Source organism: Sorex fumeus, unplaced genomic scaffold (assembly GCF_029834395.1).
Source record: "Sorex fumeus unplaced genomic scaffold, SorFum_2.1 ptg000051l, whole genome shotgun sequence".
NCBI lineage: Eukaryota > Metazoa > Chordata > Mammalia > Eulipotyphla > Soricidae > Sorex > Sorex fumeus.
The window spans coordinates 37,251,238-37,269,468 of record NW_026606108.1 but is presented as its reverse complement, the minus strand read 5'-3'; the positions used below and the strand labels follow the sequence as shown (position 1 = coordinate 37,269,468).

The 18,231-nt window shown below is 39.4% G+C and overlaps 1 protein-coding gene across 11 annotated transcripts in view; it reads left to right on the top strand.

Moving 5' to 3' along the window:
* The window catches only part of FAM13B (family with sequence similarity 13 member B), a 93,553-nt gene that overhangs the window by 43,582 nt on the left and 31,740 nt on the right, over positions 1-18,231 (top strand). For 6 of the 11 annotated variants that reach the window (XM_056124667.1, XM_056124670.1, XM_056124674.1 and 3 more), the window contains exons 7-11: positions 1,337-1,432; positions 4,164-4,330; positions 7,020-7,061; positions 13,368-13,494; positions 17,183-17,247. In XM_056124667.1, the coding sequence (XP_055980642.1) occupies positions 1,337-1,432; positions 4,164-4,330; positions 7,020-7,061; positions 13,368-13,494; positions 17,183-17,247 (497 nt within the window). Of the gene's footprint in view, positions 1-1,336; positions 1,433-4,163; positions 4,331-7,019; positions 7,062-9,006; positions 9,163-13,367; positions 13,495-17,182; positions 17,248-18,231 lie in introns of all 11 variants that reach the window. The other 5 variants (XM_056124671.1, XM_056124673.1, XM_056124677.1 and 2 more) reach the window with 4 other exon arrangements.

Sequence of the window (18,231 nt, the reverse complement as noted above, 5' to 3'; positions counted from 1 at the left end):
CCTGAGCAGTCTGGCCCACCCCATACTGTTAGGTGTGGGCTCCCTACTGTGATTACTCAATAATACATGTTTTATTTATTTTCCATGTTTCAAGATAATTTTAACATAAGAAGCAGAAGGTGCCAGTTTGCTCTGATATTTTTAAATTATTCATTTAAAGTCTGCATGATCTACTTTGATTCTTGTGGATTGTTTTGCTTTTTTTTTTTAAGCCATATCCACTTGTGCTCATGGATTACTCCTGATCTGTGCTCAGCGAACACTCCTGACAAGCTTGGGAAGACTATAGGGGTGCTGGGGATTGAACCTGGGTCTGCCTCATGCAAGGGAAATGCCCTACCAGCTCTACTATCTCTCTCACGCTCCTAATGTGTACTACTTTCTTTTGTTTGTTTTTGGGCAACACCCTGCTGTGCTCAGGGGTTACTTCTGCATGCACTCAGAAATTACTTCTGGCAGTGCTTGGGGGGACAATATGGGAGGCTGGGGATTAAACCTGGCTTGGCCTCTGGCTGCATGCAAGGCAGGTGTCCTACCTGCTGTACTATCTCTCCAGTCCCTCTTATGTACTTATTTTGTAGTGTTGTAAACACTAGAAAATTGAATCTTATGTTCTATAGGATGGTGGATAAATAATAGCAGGAGATAATGTTAAATTCTAAAGATTTGCCTTTGGATAGAAAGGAGACTATTAGAGTGTTCAACAGAATGCTTATTAAATGGGTTACTGAACAAGTACTGAGAGTAACGTATATTTCATTGTCTTGGCCAATACTGGTAATTGCTAGAATCCTTTTCTCTCAACTCTTTTATTATGTTTCTGAATTATAAGTAACAGTGGAACAGTTTTCTAAAAGTGTTTTCAGAATTTATTTGATAATTTCCATTTGACTTGTGAGGTTTAATCAATAAGGTATTGAGTGAATGTAAAAACTCCTGAAGTGTTACACTATTTGGTTGTATTTTTAAATTGGCTTGACTCAAATCTGCTAATTTCTTACCTACACATACACAGATGTGGGTAGAACTGCCTACTTATTCTGACAGTGTTAATTTTTCTCATGAATTTGGTATTTGAAGGAAGAAATGTTTTCTTAACACTTGTTTTCTACTTTGTTTCATCCCAATAATTTTTGACTTGAGAATCTTTTTTATGTTAGTAGAGGTTTTTATTGATAAGCATGTGAGAGATGGCTGTCGATGATGATGAAGGGAGTGTTTGAGAAATGCCTACTCAGTGGCCATGTTCTTTGTATGGGATCCTTAAATGAATGGAATCCGGTAGAGTGGTTTGAAGATGTAGGTGATAATTATGTTTCTTTATACGTTTGAGAAGGCAGGTAGCAGCGTTCTCCACAAGCTGGAGTCTGGAGAGCAGGCATTTCACGAGGCCCTAGAGAAGGGAATTACAGCAGTCAAAGAAAGAAGAGATGTAAGTATGGATGAGGGTTTATAATAAGTGGAGTTGAAGCGGCTGCTGCATACACAGGGCAGGTTCATAGTAATTGAACCAGAATTGTGTGTGATAGGTAGATGGTCTAGTCATGAAAGAGAGAATTTAGTAGTTTTCCCTCTCAATTCTTTGGGGGCCACCTCTGGTGGTGCCGGGAGGTTGGGGTGGGGGCGATATCATGCCATGCCAGGGATCTAACCCAGGGACCTTGCATATTTAAAGCACATGATCTACCACTTGAGCCGCATGTCCAGTCAAGGACTTTTGAGGTTATCTGTGGGGTGATCTAATGTGTCATTCTTTTAATGTGTCATTTTTCTGACTTCAGTCTTTTTTTACTATTGGAAGCTATAATAGGAAACCTTGGAGTGGAATGTGGAAGGAAAAAAATGCAGACATTATATTGTGCATACCATATTTTGGTTGATGATTATTGTTGAAAATACCAAAGAATATCAGTTAATTTACCCGAGGCATCCTGGAGAGAGAGAGAGAGAGAGAGAGAGAGAAAGAGAGAGAGAGAGAGAAAGAGAGAGAGAGAGAGAAAGAGAGAGAGAGAGAGAGAATGTGTTCGTGTGTGTAAATGTAATACTAAATGTAATTATATTGATTATAATATATGTATAAATTATGTTGTATGTATATATATTATAGTTAATATAGTTACATTTACGTTTTGTAGTTTCTAAGAACTTTGACTATAGTTAAAATTGATTTTTAAATGCATGGTAAAATGCATGATATAATGGCACCTCTGTACCAAAAATTTGTTTGACTGTGAATACTCCCATTTTCTTCTTAAGTACGCTTTTTAAAAAAAATTTAGTTTTTTGTTTCTGTATTTGGACACACACACACCTTGCATTTGGGACTCTGGCCTGGAAAGCATGCTGTAATCTCCACACTTTAAAGCCATTTCCCGGGCCCTTCCACTACCCTCCTTTAAGGATTTTTGTTTTTTGTTTTTATTTTTGGTCCACATCTAGTAATGCATAGAGATTATCTTAACTCCTTTGCTCCTCACAGTGTTTGGGTCCATATGGTACTGAGTACTGACCCAGGGGTTTCTGCATTCAAGGCATGTGCTCAGCCTATTGATTTGTCTTACTAGCCTTTAAGAGTTTTTTTTCCCGGTTTCATTTTGTTTTGTCCAGGGGTCACTATTCTGAGCTTGAGGTTGCTCCTGGCAATGCTCGGGGGCCCAGATTGTGATAGGGATAAACGTGTACCCTCCTGCATTAGAAAGTATATGCTCAGCCCACTGAGCAATTTCTCTGACCCAAGATTTTTAAAAAAAAATCCTATAGTTGTGTCCAAATCTTTCTGACCCAGCCATAGCATTTTTTTGCCATTTTTTTTCTTGCTTGGGTTCCTGTTTATTGAAAGTCTCTTGATCCACTTGTGACTGAGAATGCATGCTTTAGGTAGTTGTGGATGACAGACTCAGTCTTGAAAAAGTGACACTATGCATAGAAAACTAGGCCTATGCTATATTGAAATAAGATAGGAATTCTGGTTATAATGATAGCTGTTATTTCATATAGATGCTCAATCAAAAGGTTCAGTATTTTATTTAATCCTTTCAGTTAACTTGGTGAGGTAGGTAGTACAGGATGTCCATTAACGATTTAGAACTGGAGAAGTTAAGTTGCCTGCAGTAGTTAAGAGCATAGTAGGAATGTGAATAGATCTTTCTGCCTTGAGTACCTATTTTTTTCCAGAGTACTTAAGTACTTAATGTGTTATATTTGAAGGCAGGTATTCTGTACTTGTTTAGAAATGTGATAAAATACCACAACTTGATTTTCGTTCTTCCATTTAAGTTTTCCTTCTGACACAGTTGTAGCCAACTATATTTGTTGATCATGACAAACACCACTGTTAGATATAGAGGTAAATTTATTCATGTTACTGCTCTTTGTAATGATTACAAAATTTAAAAAGATGTTACAACCATTTATGACTTATTCTTTAGTAACTTAAAAATATTTCTTAAAGACACTTTATTGGTTTCCTTCTCTAATATTTCATTGACTTTCTACTGGAGTGATTATCTCCTTACATAGCCAAATTTATAATAGAGAACTTACATAGCCTCTGCCAAAAAAGAGAAATATTATCTTGAGTTGTGCATAAAGGTCAGAACGAGTGTTTTTTTTTTAAATAAGGTAATGTCTTCTTCAGAAATTCAGCCTGACTCATTTAGAAGTTAACATTTTCTAATGCATAGTTAACACCTCAAGACAAAACTTGTATACCCTCCTTTTTTTCACAATTGCTCTATTAAGAACACCTGTTTAATGCACCTGGAAATTGAAGTGATTAAAAGTCTTTATACTATTGGATGTTCAAAATGATTTGGAAATAATGCTGTTTAATGTTCAGATTCCTGCATAATTTATAGTCCTACTCATGCGTTTCTAGTGGTAAAATAATTACTGCCTTAAATGTTATCATTTTCTACTTCCTAAGAGAGAATCCAGGGCCAGGGATGTGGCTCAGTGGTAGAGCACTTGCTTAGCATGTATGAGACCCTGGGTTTGATTCCCAGTGCTACCAAAGAGAGGGGTGGGGATGGGAGGAGTGAAGAAGACTGGTCTTAAGAAATGAAGAAATAAAATCAGTTGTTTGTGTTTAAAAGTTTTAGAGTAGTATATCTCACAGTTATGTTTTATCAAGTTTAATTTTTATTTCCTTTCATTTTATATAGCTTAATGAAATTTCAGAGGAGGAAGAGGAAGATGAAAAGCTGGAACATATAGAAGAACTTCCGGAAGAAGGTGTGGAGAAATCAAAATCAAATGACATGCCAGAGGTGGTACAATTGAGGATGACTGAAAAAATCCTGGAACCAAATAGTGTTACAGCATCAACAAGGTAGTATTTTCATTTGAAAGAACTTTTCTTAATATTTTATTTTAGGTATTGATTCACAAACATTTTAAAACTGGTTTGTGTATGGCAAAAGAGAAAGAAAATTTCGCTTATCTATAAATTTTGTTTGGATTTTTTTGTCACTCATGACTATGCTCAGGACTGGCTCTTTGCTTGGGATTATTCCTGGTAGTGCTTCAGGGACTATATGCATTGTCAAGGATTGAACCCAGGATGGCCATGTGCACAGGCAAGCGCCATACCTGCTTTAAAAACAAGAATTTAAAGACCCATTCTTGTTAAGGAATTTTTAGTTATTAGTGTAAATATGCCTTTTGAAAAATAAAGTTTGGGGCTGGAGAACTAGTATTAGAGGTTAGGTACTTGTCTTGCATGCAGCCAATCCTGTTTTGATCCCTAGAACCACATACAGTCTCAGCACATAGAGCCAGGAACAGACCTGATGTGATTCAAAAATAGCATTTTACAAATGTTTCTTCTTAAAGTTTATTTTTGTATTATTAGAGTGTTATGGTTGGGTAAAATTTTGGAGCCTTGGACCAGGGAGTCTGACCCCAATTTTATCCCTTTGCTTAGCTAGCCCTCTGAATATTGCTGGATGTATAGCTCTGGCAGTCCCTGGGCTCTGCTAGGTGTGGCCCTGGTGGTCCTTGCCATTCAGTGTCCAAGTGAGAATGCATGCTTGGTTCTTACAATGAACTATCTGGTTTGGTAGGATAGGTTTCCCTGAAAGTGGTCCCTTGATCCCTTAAGCATTTCTAAGGAGTCCTGCTTTGCAAATATTTTTTGGGGGGGACTTTTGAAGGTAACATTGATAGAATGGTTAAAGTGATAGAATTGATTTCTATTCAGTTTCTAGGCTAGAACTTGTTTGCATAGTTTGTAGGTGGGCCCCCACGACCCATTTTCAGATAGGGTTTTGCAGTTCTTTCTTTGTATAAAGTAATTTATATAGTTTACTGGGTTAATTCAGTGACTGCTAGTTTGGAGGCACTGTCCCAGCTCATAGTTGGGATCATTGGGTAGAAATTTAATGGATAGAAGTTCCCATATAAAGTTCTAGGATTGTTAAATTCTTTGTTAGTAAAACTCCATGGTTCACTAACCTTTTCTAATTAGAGAACTTAGCTACATACTTTATCTGTCCAGGTATTTTTAATTAAATTTGTGTGCAGTAGAATGGTTATAAAAGAAGAGGAAATAATAGTTTAAGAATCAGAAAAGAGAATGCCATTTAAGAATAATTGGTAGGATCAGAGAGAGTACAAAGATAATAAGGGTGATACTGGTCTGAATCCTGGCACCTCCTATGGTCCCCTGAGCACAGAACCAGGTGGCTCTTGAGTGCTGTCAGGTGTGGCCGTAAAACAAACAAAAATTGGTAATATCTCAAGAGAGCAGCTATCCAGTGTCATCTAGAAAAATTTGCACAGTAGTTTAAAATTATAATATAAAGTGATAACATTTCTGGGCCTCTAGATCTTTGAATATTTTGAAGTTTGTTAAAGTATTTCAGTTAGAGGGTGGAGCGATAGTGGAGTGGGTAGGGCTAGTACAGCGGGTAGGGCATTTGCTTTGTACGCGGCCAATCCGGGTTTGATTCCCAGCATCCCATATGGTCCCCTGAGCACTGCCACGAGTAGTTCCTGAGTGCAGAGCCAGGAGTAATCCCTGTGCATCGCTGAGTGTGACCCAAAAAGGAAAAAAAAATTCAGTTTTATTTTTGTCTTTTGGGCCATACCTGATAGTACTCAGGCCTTATTGCCAAACCTTACCAGGAGTGTTCCCATGATTCCTGAGTACTATCAGGTGTGGCCTAAATCCTCCCAATACCCATAATGGGGCACTTATCAAAAAGTAAGGGGGAGGGTTACAGCTATATCTGTAGCAGTGGTTTTACATATTAAGCAATGATATTTATAAATTTCAATTAGTATTTATGTAACTTGGATTGCATAAACGTAAAAAAAATTTTTTTTTCTTTGGTCACACCCAGCGATGCTCAGGGGTTACTCCTGGCTCTGCACTTAGGAATTACTCCTGGCAGTGCTCGGGGTATCACAAGCGATGCTGGGGATTGAACCTGGGCTGGGCATGTGCAAGGCAAAACCCCTACCTACTGTACTTTGCTTCAGCTCAAAACCAGATTTTTTAACAAGTGTTAGAACTAATGCTCTTTCTGGTTCCTTTGAGTATCTGGAAAATGTGATCAAGATTTGTTTTTTTGTGGGGTTAGATAGTGCTTCTTAACTTACTTAACCAGTAGATTGGAAGTGTGGGTATAATAATACCTAACATTATAGGATGTTAACAGTGAAATATACATACTAATTTTCTGTTAACCTTGTTGTGGCTTGAGAATGTTAAGCATTTTAGGAGTAACTGTGGACCATTAAAGGTTGGGCAGTGTTCAGTTACTTTCTCTTCATTCTAATAAGTCTGTATTTTTTCATGTGAGTACCAACGGAAGAGTTCTGTACATTGTAAACATATGCGTCTTTGTGTGGAGAATATTTTTAGACTCTTAGGCACATACTTTACTAGATCCAAATGTATTGTATACTTTTCGTGGATGTGTCAAATTAGTGGTGCGAATGTGGCAATTTTCAGCACATTTTATAGTCGTTTAGTATTGAAATATTTTATAGCTAATTTCTTTCTCTGATTACAGTGCCCACATATCTGCCATCAACATCTTACCAGCCTCTGCAGAGTAAGTGTGTACTGATAGAAACCTTTTATAAAGAGGGTTGGATAGGGGAAGGAGTTGGGTATCACCTAGTGGTGCTCGAGGGCTGTTTCTGACTTTGTGCTAAGGAGTAACCCTTGGGTGGTGTTCAGGAAACCCTTTGTGGCTCTGGGGATTCAAACCAGCGTCACAGGTAATTGTTACATGCAAAGGAGGTGCCTTCCTTCTTGTGCTGCATCTTCAGACCAGAAGTCATCTTTGAAAAAATTTAAAGATATCCCTAAATTGTACTTGGAGAAATGAAAATCATTTACTTCTTTTGTTTACTTTAGAGGAAGGATTATACTGAAGACAGTAAACCTAGTTAGAACATGTACTGTAGAAAGAACAAATGAAGAATTAAAATAAGATGCTGTTTTTTGAGGGGTGGTTCCACCACCCCTGGCTATGCACAGAGATCACTCCTGGCAGTGCTGGGAACTGTATGCAGTGCTGGGGGATGCCCTTGGACTGGCTTTGTGCAAGGCAACTGCCTTACCCCTGTACTGTTTTTCCTGCCCCCTGAGCATAAACTTTAATCAGATGATTTTTAATTGTTTCTGGGCCACAACCAGTAGTTCTTGTGGCTACTTCTAGCTTGGTGCTCAGGGATACACTCAGTGATGTTTGGAAAACCAGGTGGTGCCAGGGATTGTAGACAAAGCGTAGTACTCCAGCTTTTTGAATTATTGCCCTAGCCCAAGATGAATTTTCTGAAGAAATTGTACTCCTGGCTTTGCGGAAGGCTCACACCTTGCGTGGCTCAGGACCCTATATGGTTCTGGGGATCGAACCCGGGTCAGCTATGTGCTAGGCAAAGGCCCTACTTACTGTACTATCTCTCTGTACTCTGGTTTTCATTTTCTATAAATATAGGAACACTTTAAAAATAAAAGATTTTTAATCTTTTATTTAACTGAATGATGGTAGATTTTTGTGGGTGTGTATGATGTCAGACCTTCGCGGTCATGAGGCATGCTCTCTACCTTGGAGCCATTTATCTGGCTCCAGTAATTGTTGTTTTATCAGTATAGCTTTGAAGTCTCTACATGGGTTTCTATATAGTAGCAAGAAATTGTTTGGTCAGATTATCCTTCACATCTCAGTAACAATGACATTCACTGTCCCTGTCCTCCCGTTGTTCATCGATTTGCTCGAGCAGGCCCAGTGACATCTCCACTGTGACAATTGTTACTGTGTTTGGCATATCGAATACATCACAGGTAGCTTGCCAGGCTTTATTTATGTAATATTATGAGCAAGTTTTCTTAAAAATTTTAAGTCATTACCAATAATTCATATTTTTATATATATATATGTATTTTTTGTTGGGGCCAGGGCCATACCCAGCTGTGCCTCAAAGCTTACTCCTGGTTCTGTGCTTAGGGAATCATTCATGATAATGCTCAAAGCACTGTATGTGTTGCTGGGGATTGAACAGGGTTGGCCACATGCAAGGCAAGAGTCTTAACTGCTCTATTATCTCTCTAGTCCAGGCTTTTTTTTTTTTTAAATACACTCTAGCTTGCTCATTTAATAACTTCTTTTATTTGGGGGGTGGGAGCTTAGTGGTGCTCAAAGTGGTGCTTGGGGGCATACTATACCATGAATCAAACTTGGAGCTCCTGCATAGAAAGCATGTTTTTTGAGCCTTCCTTCTCCTTCTGTGTAGTTTAGCTATTTAAACAAACAATACTTTGTCTTTGGGTTTTTTTTTTTTTCTTTAATTTGGGCTACACCTGGCAGTGCTGTAGTGTAGAGGCATGTGATTCTAGGGCTCTGGTTCAGGGACTCCACATGCTGAACAAATGTTCTGTACCACTGTCTCCCCAAAGACTTTGGTCCTAATTTTTAACACTCATGTTTATGTGGCCAAATAGCATGTTAGGGTATCTGAGTGCTTCTCACTAAACTGTGTTCTATTTTGTAGAATTTTAGAAAGAACAATTAGAGCAGCTGTGGAACAGCACCTTTTTGATCTGCAGAGCAGCATAGATCATGACCTTAAGAATTTACAACAGAAAAGTCTGGTTTGTGATAATGAAGCAGGAAGTATTAATTGTGATGGGGAATATTCTAATAACCAGTAAGAAATTTTTAAAACTCGTCAGAGTTACTTGTTAAGAGTTACTGTTTCATTATAAAGACCCCTTAAAAAAAAAAAACCACAAAGAACAGGTTCTGAAGGTCACTGAAAACTGTGTGTACTTATTAAAAAAAGAAACACAAAAATCAGGTTCTGAAGGTCACTGTGGAAACTGTGTGTACTTATACATACATTTTCTATGCTTAACATTGAAAATTTCACAAATCTTCCATTTAGTTTGTGGAACTAAATTAAGTGGAACACAGTCAAGCTTTCTTCCCAGACCATCAGGTGCAGTAGCCTACTTAGAAATTGTGTTGTTTGAAAAGTAACTTTAAAAATTAAACCTGGTGACTGGAATGATAGTACAACAAGAAGGGCACTTGCCTTGCAAGCAGGTCCTGGGTTTGATTCCCAGTATCCCATATGGTCCCCCCCAAACCCTACTATGAATGATTGCTGAGAGTAGAGTCAGAAGTAAGCCCAGAGTACCGCTAGGTGTGGTTCTAATGCAAAAAAAAAAAAAAAAATCCCAAAACTTAGACCCGTACTCTTTGCAAAAGTGAGTTGTACTGTGAGAGGCGGTGATCTAGACAGAGATAGCAGTTTGACATGTAGATACTGAATGGTGGGCAGAATCAGCCTTTCTATTTAAATTATCTTCTGCCCTTCCCAAATTTTTTTTTAAATTTTTATTAGTGAAACACCATGAGGTACAGGGTTTCAGTTATACAGTGATCGAACACCCATCCCTCCACCAGTGCCCATTCTCCATCACCACTGATCCCAGTATCCCTCCCACCTCCCATCCCCCCCCCCCATCCCACCCTGTGGCAGGGCATTCCCTTTTATTCTCTCACTCCTTTTGGGTGCTGTGGTTTGCAACAGAGACATTGAGTGGCAGTCATGTTCGGCCCACAGTCCACTCTCAGCATCGATCTCCCATCCTGGAAGGATCCTCCCAACACCCTTTATTTGGTGCTCCCTTCTCTATCTGAGCTGCCTTTTCCCCTAGCGTGTGCGGCTTGGAGTAAACCTTCTGGTTCTTATCTCAGCTATTCTTGGGTGTTAGTCTCCTATTTTGTTACTTTATGTTCCCCAGATGAATGCAATCTTTCTTTGTCTGTTCCTCTCTGACTTATTTCGCTTAGAATACTTTCCATGACCCCACAGACTTCTTTTAGGTGCCCCATTGATAATTAAGTTCATTCCTAAATTAAAAGTACCTTTGTGTATTTTGATGTGTAACATTATTCTGTACTTCATCTTTTTAAAATTTTGTTTTGTGTCATACTTAAAGTGCTCAGGGGTTACTCAGCGTGTATTGCTCAGGGATTGATATGGTGCTGGTATTGTACTTGGGGTCTGCAAAGTTTGCACCCCAGCTCTGAGCTATTCCCTGGCCCCTGGACCTTTAAATCCTGAATATTTCCTCAGCCACTATACCTGACATCATATAGATGCCTTTCTTTGGGATCACAATACAGTGATTTCATAGTTTGCTTTCATTAGTTTTCATTTTTTGGGCAGATAAAGGTAAAGGCCCTCCCGTTGATCGTCGATTTTCTCGAGCGGGCCCAGTAACGTCTCCATTGGAGACTTTGTTGTCACTGTGTCTGGCATATCGAATACTCTCGGTAGCTTGCCGGGCTCTCTGAGAGGGGCGGAGGAATCGAACTCGGGTTGGCCATGTTGGCCGCTTGTAAGGCGAACGCCCTACCACTGTGCTATCGCTCCAGCTGTGCTAAAATTTGAGAATTCATAGGAGGGTAAAAGGATGAGTGGATAGGGGCCAGGAGATGATTGTACAGCAGCCTGACCTGGATTTGATCCTTGGTACCTCATGGTTCCTCAAACATCATGGGGTGCAGTTCCCCTGGGGTGGTTTGCGTAATTCTCAGCACCACAGGGTCTGAGCAGCATTAAAGTCTAGACCCTTGAGTTGAACCATCTGCCCAGTTGGTTGAGAGTTACTTTTGTGATCCCATGTGTCTCTTGAACATTGTTTGGGAGGTCCCTCTATACCTCTTAAAAAAGATACTGGGTAGAGTGTCTTTTTTTTAAAAAACTTAGATTTTTTATAAGAGATCAAAGTATGTCTAGTCCACTAGAAAAGCTATTAAATACAAAAGGAAACTTAAAAATGAAGGGCACTGAAAACCAATGGTGGGAATATATTAATTGAATAACTGTGAGATACACAGTTATAAAGTTCTTCATGATTGAGTTTCAGCCAAACAATATTCCAACATCTATCCCTTCACCAGTGTATATATTCCACCACCAATGTCTCCAGGGTCCCTCCTGCCACCCCCCTCCCTAGCCTGCTTCAGTGGCAGACACCCTCCTCCCTCCCCTCACCCCTCTTCCTCTCTTTTCCTCTCTCTTCTTTGCATTATAGTTTGCAGTACAGGTACTGAAAGGTTATCATGTATATCACTCAGTTTCTATCCAGAGTGATCATTTCCAACTATCATTGTCATAGTGTTTTTCTTTTTTATCCTAACTACCCTCCCCCTCCTTGTGGAAAGCTTAAAAGGACATGGACCTGTCTTCTGGCCCTTGGCCCCTCTACTGTCCTTGGGTATTAGTCTCATACTATGTATTTTCATATCCCACAAAAGAGTGCAGTCGTTCTGTTTGTTCCTCTCCCTCTGACTCATTTCGCTCAGCATGATACTTTCCATGTCCATTCATGTGTAAGAAAATTTCATGGCTTCATTTTTCCTGGTGACTACGTAGATGTACCATAATTTCTTTGTCTAGTCTGTTCTTGGGCACTTGGGTTGTTTCCAGATTCTGGCCATTGTGAATAGTGCCACATTGAACTTAAAAGTGCAGATGGTGTTTCTGCATGTTTTTTGCGCCCCTAGGGAATATTCCCAGAAGTGGTATTTCTGGGTCATATGGTAGCTCAGTTTCTGCTTTTCTGAGGAATGCCCATATTGTTTTCTAAAAAGGCTGGACCAGTCGGCATTCTGGGAATATTTTTAGCAGTAGGATATTTATTGTAGAACTGTAGTTTGGCCACATGAAGTACATGGACATGGCCATTAGCCTGTGCATCTTTTGGATGATCGTTTGCCTTGAATAATTAGCACTGACACACTTGAATCTAAAGGTTCAGCGGAGCTGAATTCAAAGGAATAAAAGGAGTATCAGGAAGTTGGAAGTTAGGAAATGTTTCAAAAGATAAAATTTCAGTAGATTCTTTGTGATTTGTCCTTTTTTCTTTTTGTTGGGACAGGGGTGTGTTGTGGGGGAGCATGCCTGGCAGTGCTCAGGGCTTACTCTGGCTCTTTGCTCAGGCATCAGTTCTAGAAGTGCTTGGGGGACTGTATATGACTATATATGACCTTACCCACTGTACTATCTCACCAGCCCCATGTCTCTCTCAAAAAATTTCTTACTATACTTTAGGAAATGGGGTTATGGTAGTGTTTATGGTATTGGTGTACAAACAACAGTACACACATTACCCCCGCATCCGTCCCTATATAATCTCTGGTCTGACCTTCCTTTCCCTATCCAGCCTTCCATTATTTGTTGATCAATATTCATAGTTTTGATGCACACTGTTACTTCTCTTTGCACCACCCATGTGCTCCAGACCATCTGCTTAATGTTCCTCTATTAATTCTAGTCATTGTAACCCCCACTTCCTTTCTGGGATTTGTCCTTTTCTTAACCAAAGATTATGTAAACCTTTGCCCAGGCTCAGACAGTAGTATTTTTGCCACTCAGAAATAATCTATCAGTATAACCTGCAGGAAGGATTTTCTTATTTAAAGTTGCCTATATATGTAAACTTTGTGTGGAAGCTATTCCTGTTGTTCTTAATAATTTGTTGAAATACCTAACTAGATTTGTATTTTTATCAAAACAAATAGATTATTGTTGTGGTCAAAGTATGCTTTTATAAGGAAAATTATGTTGTTATATTGAATTATTTAAACAATTATGTAAATTTTAAAAACATTTGCTTATGAAAATGCTCAATGAGATAGCAAAAGATTACTTTTATAGCATCTTGTGGAGACAGAAATGAATTTTAATTTAATATTTAACTTGGCAAGATAAAATGTGGATTCTATGAAAAAACTGTTCTTATGTAAGTAAAAAGTTCAAATTGTTACTGATTTTTTTGAAAGGCATTAAATAGTCAACATATTTGTCCTGATATGATTTTTTAAATATATTACTAGGGTTGATATTGCTGATATTACTGCCAGTGAAAGGAACAGAGATTGTTCAGAACCTGTGGCTGGCACTAATTTAGGATCTGAAGTTATGCAACAAGATTTTGTATTTGAGGATGAAGAGAATAATCAGGTAAGAAACGCAAAGACAAAAAGTTGTGCAAGGTGTATAACTGATAGTTTTATGTGTTCTTTTGATACCTGAAATCATAGTTGAGTATCTTTGCTGATGTACCTGTTTGCTTAATTAAAGTTCCAAGGGGCCAGGGGCTGGAGTGATAGCACAGCAGGTAGGGCGTTTGTCTTGCACACAGCCGACCTGGATTCGATTCCCAGCATACCACATGGTCCCTTGAGCATCACCAGGAGTGACTCCTGAGTGCAGAGCCAGGAGTAACCCCTGTGCATTGCCGGGTATGACCCAAAAAGCAAAATAAATAAATAAGTAAATTAATTAATTACAGTTCCAAGGGGCCAGAGAGATAGTACAGTGGGTTGAGAGTATCCATTGTACCCAGCATAGCTGAGTGTGACTTTAACCTCTTCCCCACAAACCACCCCTAACCCCTCAACTGTTCACGTGGTTGGTAGTATTATGATTTAGTTGTACCCCCTTTTAAAGCTCTTCTGTATTTCCTGGTGAAAAATATTTTGGGGGAGGATCCCTCCTGATGGGGCTCACGGGACCATTTTCAGTGCTGGGGATTGATCCAGGCTTGGCTGCATGTGCAGCAAGAACCTTATTTCTGGCCCTGGTAATTTTTTTTTTCTTTTTGGGTCACACCCGGCAATGCACAGGGGTTACTCCTGGCTCATGCACTCAGGAATTGCTCCTGTCAGTGCTCTGGGGACCATATGGGATGCTCGGAATCGAACCCGGGTTGGCCGCGTGCAAGGCAAACGCCCTATCCGCTGTGCTATTGCTCCAGCCCCATGGCCCTGGTAATGTTTTGATAAAATTGTTAAGAGACATTTTCACCTCTGGTTGTCCTGTCACTGTCACTGTCACTGTCCTCCCGTTGTTCATCGATTTGCTCAAGCGGGCCCAGTAATGTCTCCATTGTGAGACTCCTTGTTACTGTGTTTGGCATATCCAGCACGTCACAGGTAGCTTGCCAGGCTTTGTTGTGTGGGCTAGATACTCTGTAGCTTGCCAGGCTCTCCAAGAGGGGCGGAGGAATCGAACCCAGCTCTGCTGGGCTGACTGCGCGTAAGGCAAATGCCCTACCACTGTGCTATCGCGGGCTGTGGTTGTCCACAACCTTTTAATATTTTCTCATGGGATTATTTTTCTTGTCTTTCAGTTTGTAGACAATTGTAATTTATTGAATAGGGGGGTGAATGATTTTGGGGGCCATGATGGTACTGATGGTACTGGGGGGCCACCATGGAGATACCTGGCAGTGCTCAGAAGGCTATTTAGTTTAAAGATTTCCTCCCGTGTGCTAAGCTTGTGCACTATCATTTGTCTTTCCAACCCAGTAATTTCTTCTTTATTAAAGAAAAACTCAATTTTGTGAGCAGTTGCAAATATTTTTTTCTAATCTAGTAATAATATTTCTCTTTTAATTCTAGTATCTCCCCTGGGATGAAAAAATAGTATGAGGGTTGCTTTGCATGTGATAAATGATGGAGGTCACTCCTGAGCACAGAGCCAGGAATAGGGTGGTCCAAAACAGCCCCATCTCTCAAAAAAAAAAAACAGCCAACCCATAGCGGTCATCTTCAGCAGTGCTCAGAGAGCCTGAGGACTCAGGCAGTTCTAGTGATGCTTGGTCTGTTGATGTTAACTCAGTGTTAGGTTCTTGAATCTGGTGGTATAGGTTGGACAGGGGGCACCAGGACTGATGAGATGGTGCATGGAGTGGGGGGCGTAGTGTGCAGGATATAGAACTTGGGGCTTTGTGCCTGGTAAGTATGTCTTCCATCACTTCATATTTAAGTACTTAGTTCATATTTAAATACCAGTGTGTAAAAGGTATGAAGACTTCCCAGCTTTTTCCCTAGATGCTTGCATAATTATTTCAGCATAGGAATTAGTTGAATAATCTGTCGCGTCATTGATTTGAAATGCTATCTTTATGCTAAAATGCCTACAAAAATTTTGATGGTATTCTCATTTATTTACCAGCATTGAATGATGGAAAGGAGATTTTGGTTATTCTAAAGAAAGTATTTATTTCTCTTTATGTTAAATTGGATTCTGGCCATGTTCTAACCTGTCTGTCTTAGGGCATAATATAGCGCAAAGCATCATAAATTGAGTTTCAGCTCACAAGTGGTCGTGTAACTGATGGGGTCACAATTAAATTTATAATTTTTTAACTAATTTTAACTAATATTGTAGATACATTAGTCTTTGCATATTTTATTTATTAAATTTTTGGGGGAAGGGTTTGGGTAATACCCGATGATGTTCAGGGATTACTCCTGGCTCTGCATTCATAAATCACTCTTGGCCATTCTGAGGATCATATGGGATGCCAGTGCTCGAACCAAGGTTGGCTGAGTGCAAAGCAAGCATCCTATCCCACTATACTATTGCTCCAGCCCCTTTATATTTTATTTAAACCATTTTATAGTTAAGTGTAGGTTAAGTAAAAATTGCTGAAAAATGTTTACGCTCCTTTTTCAGACACACACAATTCAAATGTTTTATTTTTTCAGGCCTTAGAAAGAAAAACTTTTAAAATGGGTTAAGGACTTTGATGTATGTCCTGAAGCCATAAAATATATAGAAGAAAGCATGCAGTTCAAATTTTGAGGAAGATAAATTAATAGAGATACATCCATAGCCTACTAAAATGTTAAAGATGGCCATATGAGTAGTCTGATACCCTAATTTAGATAGAAACTTCGCTGCTTTTTCCCCCCTCAGATTAAAAAAATATATAGCACTGTCTATCCTCCCGTTCATTGTTCATCAATTTGCCCGAGCAGGCCCAGTAACTTCTCCATTGTGAGACTTGTTGTAACTGTGTTTGGCATATCGAATACGTCAAGGGGAGCTTGCCAGGCTTTACCGTGCGGGCGAGGTACTCTCAGTAGCTTACCTGGCTCTCAGAGAGGGGTGGAGGAATTAAACCCGGCTTGGCCGGGCTGGCAGCTTGCGAGGCAAACACCCTACCGCTGGGCTTTTATTTACTTATTGAATCAGCATGAGATACAGTTACAAAGCTTTCATGTTTTGAGTTTTAGTCATACAGTGGTCAAACATTCATCCCTCTCACCAATGTCCCCAGTACAGCCCCCTTTCCTGTCCCACCCCTCCCCCTGTCTCTATGGCAGACAATCCCCCCAGGGGCATTATGGTTTGCAGTACAGATATTAAGAAGCTATCATGTTTGGTCCTTTACCTACTTTCAGCACACATCTCCCATCTGGAACTATTCCTTCAACTATCATTGACTTAGTGATCCCTTCTCAATTCTAGCTGCCTTCTCCCCCAGCTCATTAGGCAGGCTTTGAAACATGGAGCAATATTCCTGGCCCTGTCTCTACTGTCCTTGGGTGTCAGTTTCATATTACGTTATTTTGTATTCCACAAATGATTGCAGTCATTCTATGCCTGTCCTCCTCTTTCTGAGTCATTTCACTTAGCATTATACGCTCCATTACCATCCAATTAGAAGCAAATTTCATGACTCCATCTTTCCTAACAACTGCATAGTATTCCATTATGTAGATGTACCAAAGTTTCTTTAACCAGTTGTTTGTTCTCGGGTACTCAGGTTATTTCCAGATTCTGGCTATTGTGGAAAACTTCACTTTAAGGAAGTTTAAGAGGACTGCATTAATACTGTCTTGTGCTCTTTTATCAGTCCTTAGGTATACTGTTAGAGCCATGTAGTGCCCATGGAAATAATGAGGATGGCTGTCTTGAGAGGTAGGTATTTACTCTTGTTTCATAAATTATTTTGAGAGTTGAAGCTCTTTACACATTTTTGGGTAAAATCTTAAGATGTGTTTATTTAGTATACATTTAATAGCATATACTTTGTATTCTAAGCCAAGTTTTTGTTATAATGGTAGGCATAAAAGATAACATACCCACATATGTATAGTGTGGACAATTGTAGTAATAACTTGAAAAACTTACAATTAGAACTTGGAAAACATTGAATTGGAAGAATACAGCCTCCTTAGAGAGACTTACACCTTATAATTGATTTGTTGAACAGTTGGGAAGTGAGTACATTATCTTTCAGAGTACTTCATAATCTTGGAACTATGGGTAGCTAACTAAAAGGTTATATTCACTTTTTAAAATTTGTACAGGATATTTTTGTTCCCTTTTGAATTCTTAATTGGTGTTTCCCAAAACAATATAATACAGGTTGATGCTTATTTTTCTCCTTGATCCTTGGATAATGGGGGGAGCAGGAGTAATCACCTGAGGCAGTGAATAGTACAGCCATATTAAGTCTCCACTATTAAAATCCCTTTGAACCAGAGCTTTCCAACATATTTTGAGTCACAGGGTAGATTTTTCGGTCTTGTTACTGTTTTTGTAGTTCTTTTAATATGTTGCCAAGAAGTGTAACTTAGGAAAATGATAATTCTGAAAAAGTACCAGTAGTGAAGTTGCAGAGTAGATGGCAAATACTGAGAAATGTCAAGTTTAGTATTACTAATTTGGTGATAGCCTGTTGTCAGCAAGGGTAAATTTTTGTTATTGCTGTTGTCCTTTTTTAACTAAGAGTAGGAAATACGTGATCTTTGAGGGTAAGTAGATTCTTTGGAGCCATGTCTCTGGAGTGTCCCCATACTCTGAAGGTCCACAGATTTCCTGCTTACAGCAGTTCCTTGTGCTTCCTTTCAGGAGGCAGGAATGATCCTCTTCCAGCCCAGGGAGTATTGGAGCTATGGG